General features: G+C 39.2%; 3 protein-coding genes across 3 annotated transcripts; all 3 read left to right on the top strand.

The window, feature by feature from the left end:
* The first annotated feature begins 370 nt into the window (after positions 1-370).
* On the top strand, positions 371-2,975 carry LOC122025651 (60S ribosomal protein L24). Its single transcript, XM_042584488.1, has 5 exons — positions 371-466; positions 1,412-1,487; positions 1,756-1,857; positions 1,925-2,073; positions 2,656-2,975. Exons 1-5 carry the CDS (start codon positions 456-458, stop codon positions 2,807-2,809), a joined length of 492 nt encoding a protein of 163 aa, XP_042440422.1. The 5' UTR covers positions 371-455; the 3' UTR covers positions 2,810-2,975.
* A 772-nt stretch (positions 2,976-3,747) lies between these two features.
* On the top strand, positions 3,748-6,278 carry LOC122024821 (UDP-galactose/UDP-glucose transporter 4-like). The gene is made up of 7 exons (XM_042583534.1): positions 3,748-4,077; positions 4,281-4,309; positions 4,391-4,592; positions 4,915-5,157; positions 5,266-5,367; positions 5,660-5,767; positions 5,845-6,278. Exons 1-7 carry the CDS (start codon positions 3,952-3,954, stop codon positions 6,067-6,069), a joined length of 1,035 nt encoding a protein of 344 aa, XP_042439468.1. The 5' UTR covers positions 3,748-3,951; the 3' UTR covers positions 6,070-6,278.
* Positions 6,279-7,180: 902 nt separating this feature from the next.
* On the top strand, positions 7,181-13,046 carry LOC122023474 (bZIP transcription factor 29-like). The gene is made up of 4 exons (XM_042581592.1): positions 7,181-8,395; positions 8,496-8,628; positions 8,709-8,793; positions 12,524-13,046. Exons 1-4 carry the CDS (start codon positions 7,371-7,373, stop codon positions 12,769-12,771), a joined length of 1,491 nt encoding a protein of 496 aa, XP_042437526.1. The 5' UTR covers positions 7,181-7,370; the 3' UTR covers positions 12,772-13,046.
* The last annotated feature ends 153 nt before the right edge of the window (positions 13,047-13,199 follow it).

Here is a 13,199-nt window from a genome sequence, read left to right as displayed (position 1 = left end):
ATGATTTGCAATATTATCTTAAGTTATCTTACTTGAATATGCACCATTATAAATATATAAAAAAATGTTAAATTATAAGACACTAATTAAAAAAAAAAAAGACTAGATAGATTCTTCAAAATTCTTTACAAATTTTACTAATTAGATATATATTAGTTCGAGCAAATAGCTTTACTCTTAAACATCTACTTATTATCATAACCCCTCTTAAATAAAAAAAAATCTTTTAATTTATATTTGTTAGGGAAATTAATAGAAAATACTCTAAAATCCTTTTTTTAATCATTAGATTGGGCCGGCAAGAGGTCCAACGGCCCAAGGTCCACAATGGCATTCTAGTAAATTTAGCACAGAGGCGCTAAAACTCTCTACTCGGCTTGGTCCTAAGTTTACTATAAATGGGTCTCATTAGGGTTTCCGTCTTGTGAGCGGGGGGCAGCAGAGCCGCGGCAGCCATGGTTCTTAAGTACGATTCTTTCTTCTCTTACTCTTTTCGATTACAGTATACGGTTTCTTTTTTTTTTTCTGAGCTAGCGTGATCTGGTTTATGGGAGTCGTCAAAAGTATTGCTTTTTTGATTCGTTTCGGAAGGCTTTTATTAGATCTTTGAGATGCAACCTTTTTTTTGGTAGCATTTGAGCTCTTGTTGGTTGATTTGATTAATATAAGAAGCGTTAGCATTGCATTATCCAGCTTTTCATTGTTGTAGCGGCATTTCGAGTATAAAAAAATTCTAGAGTCTCTGACTTGCATGTATGCGTGAGGAAATGGACGACGCTCTAACACGAAAGGATAGCACTTCCCTCGTAATTCGTGATGTTTGAACAAAATGTATTATTCTGATGACAAGGAAGAGTTCATGAAAGTTTAAAACTTCTTCCTTTGACTGTTTTTACATTTTAGTTGCGTTGATAGTAGGAATGTGAGGCAGATACTTTTATGTTGAAACATGTATTAGAGTTATGAATTGCTATATCATGTTAGTTTTCTTCTGGATCCCGATGGAAGATGCATAGTGCTTGAATTATAAGCAAAGAAACAGTATATTATCTAATCGAAAAGAATGAAATAGAACAATATTTGCACGGATAAGAGAAAATATGTTCCTCTTATTTTCTGCTCATGGTACTTCTGTTCATTTAGGCCCTTGTAATTTTCCAGAATTGAGGTACTTTAAGATTTTCAATTCCTCAACTCTTTCAAAAGGTACTCGGAAAAAATTGTTATGTTAGAGAAGGATTACTCGTTAGTTTTAGTGATCTAATTGCACCTTACAACAGATGATATCTAGCATTTTTTGACTGTGTTTATGTTTCTTGTTTGTGCCTTCATAAGATGTAGCATCTGGTTGTTCCTATTATGTGAAACTTGCTGACATACTCATGGTTTTTTCTCTCTGATTTATGCACAGAACTGAGCTCTGCCGCTTCAGTGGTGCCAAGATATATCCTGGAAAGGGTATTCGTTTCGTGCGTTCAGATTCTCAGGTGAACCACTTGTATCATTATTATGTAGTTGTTCATCATCATCCATGCAACATAATATAAGTCACCTCTGCAACATTCTAAATGGATAAATCTTCTTTGATTATCAACTTCCTTGCCTAACAATTAGGCTGGGTTTATTGCCTGAATCCAGTATGAAAAAAAATCCTACTTAAGTATGGCTGTGAATGCTGAATTTAAAATTACTAATTAGCTCCCACGTGAAGGATAATGAAATTGTTTTCCAACGTTTATCTACTTGTTACTGCAGGTCTTTCTTTTTTCCAATTCAAAATGCAAGAGGTACTTTCACAACCGACTTAAGCCTGCAAAGCTCTGCTGGACAGCAATGTACCGAAAGCAGCATAAGAAGGTGATTTAATATATTTTATGTTTGTATGATGCTTAAAAGAAGCTGATCACTTATTTCTACATTTTAGGATATTCATGCTGAAGCTGTGAAGAAGAAGCGCCGGACCACAAAAAAGCCTTATTCTAGGTCTATTGTTGGTGCTACTCTAGAGGTAATTCAGAAGAAGAGGTCTGAGAAGCCAGAGGTACGAAATGCTGCAAGGGAAGCTGCGTTGCGGTATGCAGACCTTGTTACTATCTTCTTCTACTAAGTTCTTGTTGGCTGTTCGTTTCTTACTGTCAGAAATCTTAATTACACTTTTTTAATTGATGTTTAGTTATAGTAGCTTTTTTAAATTTTATGCATACTTGCAGAGGCCTAAACTAGTACTGTTTTCATAGTTACTGACATAACCTTTCCTGGATACCCTAAAAATAAGTGAATTGGCATAATGTTACTAAGGAATGCACTCGAACAAGTTTGAACTTAGTAACTTAGCGTCATTTTGACAACTATGATTTAAAGTCAATTAGCTAGTTATTAAAAGCATTATATATGAGGAAATCAGAGACTGCATGTTAGATTTTACAGTTCATATTTTAGCCCAAAATTTTACTAAAAACTAGCAACTGTCCGATTTTGCCATTTGAAATATAAGAACTTTTTTGTTCCATGTTAGAGTTCAACTGTATGAATGCATTATAATTAGCAAACTAATGAAATATTTTTGGATAAATCTTTGATCGGTATGAACTTTCAAAGGTTTGTTCGTTTATGCAACTGTTAAAACAATATGCTGTGTATGTGATAATTTTGCAGCGAAATCAAAGAGCGAATCAAGAAAACTAAAGATGAGAAGAACGCAAAGAAGGTTGAATTGGCTGCAAAGACACAGAAGACGCAGACAAGAAGTGCACCAAGAGGTCAAGCTTCGAAAGGACCTAAGCTCGGAGGTGGTGGAGGAAAACGTTGATTCCTACTCGCTTATCGAACTGTCCACCCTGCTGCCAATTTAGTTTAACAGATCTTGTCAGTGCAACATTATTGCATATTTTTTTTCACTATTAAGCGAGCTAATTGACCTTAAAAGTTTGATTTTTGGATTGGTCGTATTCAAGGCTTGAAGTTTCAAAGTTCAATCTGTTAGACAATCTTCCAACTTGAGCACCAGTCGCACCTTTCTCCCAACCGGCTCTCGTGCACCGCCCTTTTCTTCTACCTCTTAGTCTAACAACTGGTCGCAAGCTCATGGCATGCTCGCAAGCTTCCTTCATGTTTGGTGTTGAGCGCATGAACTGCCAACAAGCCCTGCCTATTGTTAGGCTGCGACTCACGGCCGGTGAGCTTGAGGACTTGGCCGTTGACTGCGTAGCTGGCGACTTGTAACCCTGCTATAAGCTCATAGTTGCCGTTAATGACACATTTAATTTCCATTTCCATTTAATGAACCCAAATTAATTCTACATTAATTAAATAAAACTCAATTTCCGACACCAGCGAACATGCAACATTACCGGGACAAATTTACAAAATCGCTTCCATTCATACCTCTGCATTACTGGACAAAAACACGGGACCCTAGGAAACAATACCAGGGGGGAGAAAGTGGGTTAACGTCTTAACGTGACAAATGCCGCGCCGCTCCACACGTGTCTCATCTCCCGTGCGAGACATGCCCCTGTTACGGGGGAAAGAGTTACGATATCTCGCAGTAAATGCCGTCCGTCGAACACGACGTGGACGGTTCAGATTCCAGAGAGAAACGATGCGGCGGTGTTTTGATGCAGCCGTCGATCCCCTGCCCCATCCGATCGCAACCGTTCGTAAATAGCAAATATCGTGCTCATTTTTCCTTTTTTATATTTTCCTTTTTTGGTTATTTTCCATGAACCGAAAGCTCGCTCTCTTCCTTAAATGCATTGAACAGGACAGAGAGGAGAGGCGAGGAGAGAAGAAGAACGCCATTCGGATTGGATCGCCGGTTCTTTACGGTGGAAAAAGCGGCGCGATTCTTCTCTTCCTTCGTGTTTTCGATCTTATTTTGGTGTTCTTGAAGGCGGGAAGCGCTGTGTTGCTGCCATTTGCTACTCTGTTCTCCAAGTCTTCGGAAGAGAGATGAAGGGAGAAGAGCAAACTAGGTCTTTGTTTGGGATCTCATTGACCGGGAGGCCGAAGTGGCAGCAGTTCCTTCTGTGTTCCTCTGGTTTCTTCTTCGGGTACCTTGTTAATGGCGTTTGTGAGGTACTTCGATTTCTTTTCATGAATCGGGTGCTGTCCAAGGTTTTTTCTACTACATGCAATCTCTTCTCTTTCTAATGCGATTCTTATTCCGCTACTTCGATTCTTTTTTCATGAATATAATCTGATCTTATTGAGATCGCTTACCTCACCCAACCAAATTTGTGCTAAATTTTGCTCAATTCTTCCTTGTTTATTTGTTTCAGGAATATGTTTACAATCGATTGCAATTCAGGTATCGTTCTCAGTAGCCATTTCAGTTTACTCCTGATCTTGATTAAGTTTCTTAAATTGATTCTCTACTATTTACTTGCAGCTACGGTTGGTACTTCACGTTTGTGCAAGGATTTGTGTATCTTGCCCTAATTCACCTGCAAGGCTTCACCACGACTCAGATGGCGAATCCATGGAAGACTTATGTTAAGTTGTCCACTGTTCTTATGGGCTCGCATGGATTAACCAAAGGGTCCCTGGCCTTCTTGAATTACCCAGCACAGCTGATGTTTAAATCTACCAAGGTCTGTTTTCATACTTCTTTCGGCTGTTTGATTATCCTTCAGATTTGATGCAATTGTAGTGTTTGTCTGTTTAATGGTCTGAATGTTTGATGCTGATGCCATTGAAATTTGATTTATGTCAACTACCTGCATCCGATACTATTAGAATTTGAAAACATATGGTTTCCATTGGAGTCCATAGTTAAATTAGTTCGACATGCTTTCGAGTTTAACGACATTGCTTTTCTTGTTCATTAGCATAAGATAACTTGTTGGAGTAGAAGATGTATTCATTGTGAAACTGAAAGTACGATCTATGAACAAGTCTTGTGGTGCGTCTCAGGTGTTGCCGGTTATGGTAATGGGCGCCTTCATTCCAGGTCTTAGACGCAAATATCCAGCGCAAGAATACATCTCAGCAGTGCTTCTTGTTGCAGGCCTCATCCTCTTCACCTTGGCTGATGCCCAGACGTCTCCCAACTTTAGTGTGATAGGAGTGGTGATGGTCAGCAGTGCCCTTGTGATGGACTCATTTGTGGGCAACTTGCAGGAGGCTATATTTACCATGAATCCAGAAACCACTCAGGTGACTCCATATTCTATGCTCTTGTATCCTGTATTAATGAGGTATTTCTTGGTATCTGCTAAAATTTGCCTTTCTGACCTGAATTGGTTTCTTTCAAATATGTGATAGATGGAGATGCTCTTCTGCTCAACTGTGGTGGGACTCCCATTACTGATTCCACCGATGCTTTTAACTGGGGAACTCTTCAAGGCCTGGAACTCTTGCAATAAGGTGAGGTGTTCGGCATCCACAATTTGAATCCTTTTCGCTATTAGTTAGATTAAATCATGTGCTGTTGCATTGTGCATGTGAAATCTTAGTTCATCTAGTAGGTTCTTTGATGGAGTTCTGTAATTTCCATATTATTAACTAAAGCTCGAAAAAACATGAAGCGTAAGTTGGAAGGATCATTCAGCTTAACACGAAAAAGACATAAGTTAATATGTTCTGTATTACTTCAAATTACTTGAAAAGAATCTGTCATTTGAGTTGCGATTGTTTTTATTCCCATCTCTGAGTGCAGCATCTGTATGTTTATGCGGTGTTAGTCTTCGAAGCCATGGCAACTTTCATTGGTCAAGTATCGGTGTTATCACTCGTCGCGATATTTGGTGCTGCAACAACTGCCTTGGTATGTCTGATCACTCAGCAGCTTCTCCTCGTTGATATTGGAAAAACTTAATCGCGTAAAATTGATGTGTTTCTTAGGTGACTACAGCAAGAAAGGCCGTCACACTTCTGCTGTCTTACATAATATTCACAAAACCTTTGACAGAGCAGCATGCTACTGGACTTCTGTTGATCTCCATGGGAATCATTTTGAAGCTGATTCCCCAATGCAAAGATCCGGTTTCGTCGAAACAGAAACAGAAGCAGCAGCAGTACCCGCTGGAGGATTCCGAGAAAGATGCCGAAGTGAGTTCACTAGTATGAACTGTGAAGGTAGGCACAAAATGTTGCTTATATGCACTTATAGTGTCGACCCCCATATGAAGATTTCACTAGTTTGAAGCATTGCATAAGATGTTTCTTTCGATTTGTTCCTCGTTGATTTTTTGGTTAGGCTTCAAGTCCTTCGCCAACTAATTCTAGATAGTTGAGATTGGCACAAAGTGTTTTTTTATATTCTTTATTTGAATCAATCATGCATAGAGGAATGATAAGAAGGATCTTTACATCTCTTCAGTTTAGTTGTGGAAGAATACAATGCGCGACCATCTCGTTGTCTACTTTTAATTGATTGCATAAATCAGGGAGAAGAGAGTGTTTTTACTGAGGGATTTTGATGGTTAGCGAACATGTTTAAGTGAGCAATGTATGTTTAAAAAAGACTGTATAAATTGATGATAAAATCAATTCAGTTTATTGGCAAAATACTGAAGTAAAGATCTGAAATCGACACTTTGAGAAAATTCAAATGCTGAAATTGGAAATATAATAAATAGAAATCCTCAATGAAAAATAAAAGCAAGGAATCATTATGATCAAAACCATTACTATTTTGCATTTATTATTTAATAGATGGTAGTATTCACAATAAATAATGAAATGAAATGGTTTTCACCGGTCGGGCCGGGTTTATTTTGCACGGGCCGTAAGTTGCGCGTGCGGTAAAGGCGCCAACTGGATTAACTCTTACTCCCGTTGTTACCTGGGTTATAAATGTGGAACCCGGCATTAACCAGATCAGGTATGTCGAATATGAGGCGAATAAATGTGGGACCTGGGAGTGTACGTGGGGTGGGTGAGTCTAGTGGGGTATGTTTTATTGTTTCTTTAAGAAGCGGCACACGCAGGCGGTGCCCCGCGGAGCTTCTGCGCACGGAACAAAAGGCGAGGGGATCGTGGGCACGGAGTCGCTGCTTAGTTAAGATCAGGATACGGATTTTTCCACCAGCGGGAAGCAGCTGATGGCGTTGGGCGTGAGGTTTTTTGGTGGGTTCCAGTTGAGTTAACCGGACCGTGTCGTGGAAGATTGCGCACGGGAGAAATCGGGAGGGGACACGACTCGCGCAGCGATAAAAGCGACGACAAAAAAGTAGAACTGCGCTCTCTCCACTTTGTTTCCTTCCCTCTGTCACTTTGGCTCTTCCGCCGTGGACTGGGCCTCTCCTCCGCCGCCCGCCGGCCGTCCTCTTGTCGGATTCTCCTTCTACCACCATTGTATATATTCCTTCCTCCTTCTCTTCCTCGTCCGACTGCAAAAGAAACCGCGAGAACTGTAAAAAGGAGACATGGAGGAGAGGCGCACCGAATTGACGCAACTCCTCCACCATTCCTCAGCCTCCTCCTCCGCCGTTACATCGTCATCTCTGCCTCCCAGTCCATTGGATCCACCCAATTTCACTCAGCAGTTTCGCCACTTTGCTCCCTGCTTCAGCCTAGAAGCCGTCGACTCGTCCAAAAGGCCAGGCATTCCGCCGATCCTTCCTTCTCCGACCTCCTCCTCAACGGTGGCGCTCCCATTTCACTCACGGTCTCTTTCCCAACCCCTTGGCTTTGATTCATTGCCCCACCTGGCTACCCGTACTCCTCCGCCTCGGTCCTTGATAGTGGACTCCATGCTAATCGACGACAGGACGCCTGCTTCTCGTACCCCGGCACCGCGTGATGGCCTGCCGCCTCGCAGCGCGCACCGCCGCTCCCACAGTGATGTAGCCTTCGGCCTCCCCTTACCTTCGCACCCGGCGCTCCGGCCTATGCCCTCCCCGAAGCTAGTAGACAACGGCATCGCGGAGGTAGTCCGCGTAGGCGACCGCTGCAAATCCGAAATAGCAGCTGTGGACGATTTGATCATTGCTTACATGGACAGCTTGGACACGTTGAACTCTTCCGGAACGGAGGAGAAGCACGAGGATCTGGTGGAGTGCAGCAGGATGAGCGGAACGAGGACGAGCGGGGCTGACAGCAGCGAGAATGAGGCGGAGAGCAGCGTCAACGAGAACTGCGGTGATGGAGGTTGCAGCAGGGAGAGGAAGGAAGGGAACTTGAGAAGCGCCGCAGGGGATCTGACGCCAATTAGTTTCCGGCATCGAAGGAGTTTCTCCATGCTACAGTTTGGGGATGAGTCGCCCAAGTTTCCCACCTCGTCTGGAAATCATATGGGGCAACTATCACGTGGTGATTCGATGGACAAGACAATGAACACGTTCAATTTGGAGTTGGGTAATGGCGAGTTTAACAGCATTGAGATGAAGAAGATTATGGCAGATGAGAAACTTGCAGAGATTGCTTTAGCAGATCCTAAAAAAGTGAAGAGGTGCTTTTCTATAGCTCAAAGTTCTAGTTTTGAGCTTAACTATCTAAACTCATTTGCTGATTTTCAGAATTTTTACCAACTTCTATGCTTTGAATTTCAGAATTTTGGCCAATCGCCTTTCAGCTGCTCGCTCGAAGGAGCGGAAAATGCATTATATTTCAGAATTGGAGCATAAGGTGCACATCTTGCAAAACGATGCCACTAAGTTATCAGCACAATTGATCATTCTACAGGTTTGGTTTCTAGTACTTCTTGATAAACATCTGTATATGTTCTAAAATGCTTGATGGGTTGTAGTACCATCTGCTTGCAGAGGGACTTGGCTGGACTTGCAAGTCAAAACAATGAGTTGAAATTACGTCTTCAAGCCATGGAGCAACAAGCACATCTGAAAAATGGTAACTTTTATGTCAAACTATTTTTGCTTCAACGTTTCATTCCATGTGAAAGTAAATCACGAGGGAAGACAAAATTATTAGGAAAAAAACCTTTCCATCAACGTAGAATTAGAGGCTCATGTAGTGGTTGTGATATCACTTTCATCTATGTTTCCTATTGAATGAAATCATGTGCATTATAGATACATTAAAGTCTGTTTTTCTCTTGTTTTTTTCCTCAATGGCAAATTAGACAGTGATTCTGTAATTCTAAATTGTGATTTTTTTGCTTCCAGAACACTTATGACACTCAATTAACCTATAATCTTTAAATTCTAAGCATTCTAAGAGAATCTTTTCAATAGAATCTGCAAAAAATCTCAAATTTGCATGGGCTGATGGTGATTTCATTGACCCAAAATCCAAAGCTGGCATATGCCATCTGCATAGTACTCAAAAGACACATCTTCTATCTGGAATATGTTTGTTTCTGGTTGGGATGAGATGGACTGATGGGCACTATCTATTAATGCAAGTTCTGTGGTCTGTACAATTGAATGTATCATTATCTATATCACCCAATAATGTATGTCTAATTTTAGCTGGCTACAAAATGATTTCTGCATTTGACAATAATTCACATTTCAGTTTTTATTGGCTTGAACCAATTAAATATTTTAATACCATCATCAAGCATGGACACAAAAATTTACCAATAGTTTTCCCATGTTGTATTCCTCGATTAGGTACTTATTCTCTGTGTCATGTGGGGTGATTGATTATCTAAATTGCTGCTTCATATACGACAAAATATGATTAACATGTTTTTTTGGTGCTGAGACCTGTGTATTTTTTTTAATTGTTTCAGTACATGAGTATGGTTCTTCCTGTCGCCAAACCAACATCAACTCCCATTGTGTTCGTTATCATTTTCCCCCCTCTTCATGAGTGAGTTCACTTGGAGAGAAATGCTCAATGATGGTCTGAAATCAGATCCTCTGTCCCAAGATTTCCATGTCTTCATGTCCCCTCGCCAATTGGACGGGTTAGATCACATCTCAAGGATGCAGTGCACATTATGAGGATGTCATGACCGTCTGATCGGCGAGGGGACACAAGGACACGGGAATCTTGGGACAGAGGATCTGATTTCTAATGGTCTTGTCTTGAGTTTTATCTGCTTATTATTGGATATCTGGCCCATGTTTTGACACGAATAAGAACCTAGAAGTTAGATGGAGTAATAACTATAATTCACTTGGAGAGGAAATGCTCAATGATGGTCTTGTCTTGAGTTTTATCTACTTATCATTTGGATATCTCGTCCATGTTTTGACATGAATAAGAACTAGAAGTTTGATGATGGAGTAATGACTATACAATTTAGTCGTGTTTTTTTTTTGGGTATTACAGTCTGTTCGTCACATTTCCAAACATATTCATTCCATTTTATGGTAAAAATTCTATGAAATAAGTTACCTATCTTCTTAATCATAGTCGCAAAGAACTATCCCTCCAGACTATTGATGCTCACATACTTGCTGCTGTAGCCATAAGTAATAATTTGGAAACTCATTTGCAGTAAGGTTAGTATTCAAGAACAAAAAAGGTGAATGTTTTGGTTTTGAGTACTAATGATTTGGTTCTGAACAAATTGGTTTCTAGATATCTTGAAATAATCTACATGGGTTTCTTGTTTTCTGTATGGATTATAGTGTATGCGCTTTTCTCTGGTGAGGACAATCTGTTCAGTGTGCCTGTATATTACTTTTTTTTCTTCTATTTTTCCTTTTTTCTATTGTCATTTGCTGACTCAAAATTTGCTCTAATTTTAGTTTTGAAATGAAATATTTAACAATTTAATAAAGTTGCTTATAATAGTATTCATTTTTCTAAGTTCAAGCCCATGTTTCTGTGTAGTTGTTTTCAAGTTCTCTGTAATAGATTCATCTATGCCATAGTGGATAGATATACTCTGTGATAATTTATGCATCGTGATATGGGGCTGCTCTTGTTTGTTTCCTTCATGCTATAGAATTTGTTGAGAAAATAAATGTGCAATTCCAATTTGCTATGCTACTTTGAAAACAAATACCTTTCCTCTTAAATCATGACTACTTTTTTTCATTTATGCAGTCAATTTATCTTTGGTAGATGCATGATTTAGTAGATTGGACTTGCTCATGCCCGCTTTCCAGTTAAATCTTTTTGGGACACAAGTCTTGCCAAGTTCCTTGGCCTCATTGGTTTCTTTGGATTTCTACTTCGGCTCGAGTTGGTTAATGTAGAATAGTTCGTGATTTATACTTATTGCGTTATTTGAGTTTGTATTCTTTTAGTAAAATCTATATATTTTTACGGTAGGGTGGAACGACTTTATTGTTGAGGATATATGTCCAACTTAAAGTTTTAAGCTTTTCTTTTCACATCAGTAGGTTCAGATTAACTAAGTGGACACATGTGATATACGATTTCCCATTTTATTTTTATTTTTTTTGCTCTTGGTCCTTTAATGGAATGCCATTAGATTAGAATGTTGGGCTGGTTCTTTTCCTGCTGATTTAACTGTGTCAGCATGAATTTCTCAAGGTCAAAGAAAGGGCTACGATCTATATTTACATAGATCATCGTAGGAGCTTCAAAGAAGTTTAACATATGTTTATTTTGTTTTCTTTTTCCCACTCTTGAGATTCATGGCATGATCAAGTTTCAATGTATCTTTCCTGCCCTTTTTATTGTTCTTTTCCTTTAAATTTGTTTTATCCTTCTCAGATAGTAGTTTCTCTATAAGTTAATTGACAAATCAATGTCTTAGGCTTTGGTCAAAAAGGAATCTGTCTTGGGCAATTCACCTTTAATTTGGAGATTTTTTATTTACTTTAGTAATTGTATTCTATGAAGCGGAGCGGATCTTAGTGCAATGGTAAAGTTGTTGCTGACCTAGACGTCACGAGTTTAAGTCTCGTAAACAGCCTCTTGCAAAGCAAGGTACTCCGTATTGACGAGAGTTTCGTGCACCGAACTGTCCTTTAGTAATTGTATTCTATCCTCTAGTTAAGTTCGGTTTTTCTTTGACTAAAACTTATTTGCGGAGTCACAACTACAAGTTAAAGTTATAACATCAGTTCAGGATGTTCCATTCTATTTGTCTGGCAAATTTATCTAAAAGTTGAATGACTAGGGAGTTATTTGTGGGAGGATTTGTACCTACTCTATTCCTGCCTTTTTGTAGTTATATCAAACTTGGACACAAACAACTTTGATTTCTTTTTTATTTCGATGTTATTTTAGTCTATCATTTGATTTCTAAAGCTTCTTCTTAGGCTGTGTTTTGTTTAAATATTCAAGTGCATTACTGAACTAAATTCTGAAATGTCAGCTGAACATCATTGAACCAAAAATTGATGTATGATGGTGTCCCATACAGTGGGTTCCTTCTACATGTTGTCTATTTGATGAATTCGATACGAACATTAGCCCATAAAATTTGATTTGTTATATGCAAATAACAACTTTGATTTTGTTAGCTGATGGCCGGTTAGTTCTAATTGCTAATTGTTGTTTTTTGGGATCCTATTTATCTGAGAAGTTTTGGATAAATTTTAAGGTTTGTTGTCCAGACCCAACACAATTCTCAATCTAGTATTGGTGTTTTGATCACTCTTACTATCATGTTCTCTTACTATCTAGGTTTTCTTATTATGTTGCTATCCAACTAATCCATTCCTTGTGATCGCCATGTATTATCCAGTCCTGAACGAGGCACTGAGTGCTGAAGTCCAGCGTCTAAAACTTGCCACCGGAGAGATCAGTGAAACTCCGCCCCCAAAAAACATGAACCAACAAATGCAATTGAGTCCTCAAATGTTTCAGTTGCAGTCGCTGCTGCAGCAGCAGGAGCAAAAGCAGCAAACTCCTCAGGTTTCTCCATATCAATTGCCAGTGCCACAACAAAATCAAACCAACTTGGCAGCCAAGCTAGAATCCAGCAAATGCTAGCCATCAATCAAGGCTTTGACGGCTCGACCGTGGAAAAGGCGCTGGTTTCGTCTACTTGGGGGGTTCCAATAAGGCAATAACTATGATATTGAAGCGAAATAACACATGATCACACTCAAGTATAGATCAATAAACTTTACAACAGTTTGACAATGATTTTTCTCTATTCTTTTGGATTGTTTCTATAAAAATTTGCTTGGCACATGCTATTGTTTTCCCTAGCAAAGCAAAGTGTCCTGTATATCATTGGCATTGCTTGAATTTTATATGTATAAAGGCAAAAGTTTCTATAATTTTTTATATATATATACTAGTGTGATCGTGCACACGCGTTGCAACAATTACTATAACGGGTTTCCTTATGAAAAAAATTATTTTAATTTAATATTATACTTGTCTTAGTAAAAAAAATTAAGAAGAGTATATTT

The sequence above is a fragment of the Zingiber officinale genome, chromosome 9B (assembly GCF_018446385.1).
Source record: "Zingiber officinale cultivar Zhangliang chromosome 9B, Zo_v1.1, whole genome shotgun sequence".
Taxonomy (NCBI): Eukaryota; Viridiplantae; Streptophyta; class Magnoliopsida; order Zingiberales; family Zingiberaceae; genus Zingiber; species Zingiber officinale.
The sequence above is the reverse complement of the archived record's forward strand: the minus strand, read 5'-3'. Positions and strand labels throughout refer to the sequence as shown.

Excerpts from the sequence above, each read along its gene's own strand:
- LOC122025651 (XM_042584488.1), top strand. Across the intron at positions 1,858-1,924 it reads ACCGAAAGCAGCATAAGAAG|GATATTCATGCTGAAGCTGT; the intron begins GTGATTTAATAT and ends TCTACATTTTAG. Across the intron at positions 2,074-2,655 it reads GCAAGGGAAGCTGCGTTGCG|CGAAATCAAAGAGCGAATCA; the intron begins GTATGCAGACCT and ends ATAATTTTGCAG.
- LOC122024821 (XM_042583534.1), top strand. The coding sequence starts at position 3,952 with ATGAAGGGAGAAGAGCAAACTAGGTCTTTGTTTGGGATCTCATTGACC. Across the intron at positions 4,078-4,280 it reads TTGTTAATGGCGTTTGTGAG|GAATATGTTTACAATCGATT; the intron begins GTACTTCGATTT and ends TATTTGTTTCAG. Across the intron at positions 5,158-5,265 it reads TGAATCCAGAAACCACTCAG|ATGGAGATGCTCTTCTGCTC; the intron begins GTGACTCCATAT and ends AATATGTGATAG.
- LOC122023474 (XM_042581592.1), top strand. The coding sequence starts at position 7,371 with ATGGAGGAGAGGCGCACCGAATTGACGCAACTCCTCCACCATTCCTCA. Across the intron at positions 8,396-8,495 it reads GATCCTAAAAAAGTGAAGAG|AATTTTGGCCAATCGCCTTT; the intron begins GTGCTTTTCTAT and ends TTTGAATTTCAG. Across the intron at positions 8,629-8,708 it reads CACAATTGATCATTCTACAG|AGGGACTTGGCTGGACTTGC; the intron begins GTTTGGTTTCTA and ends ATCTGCTTGCAG.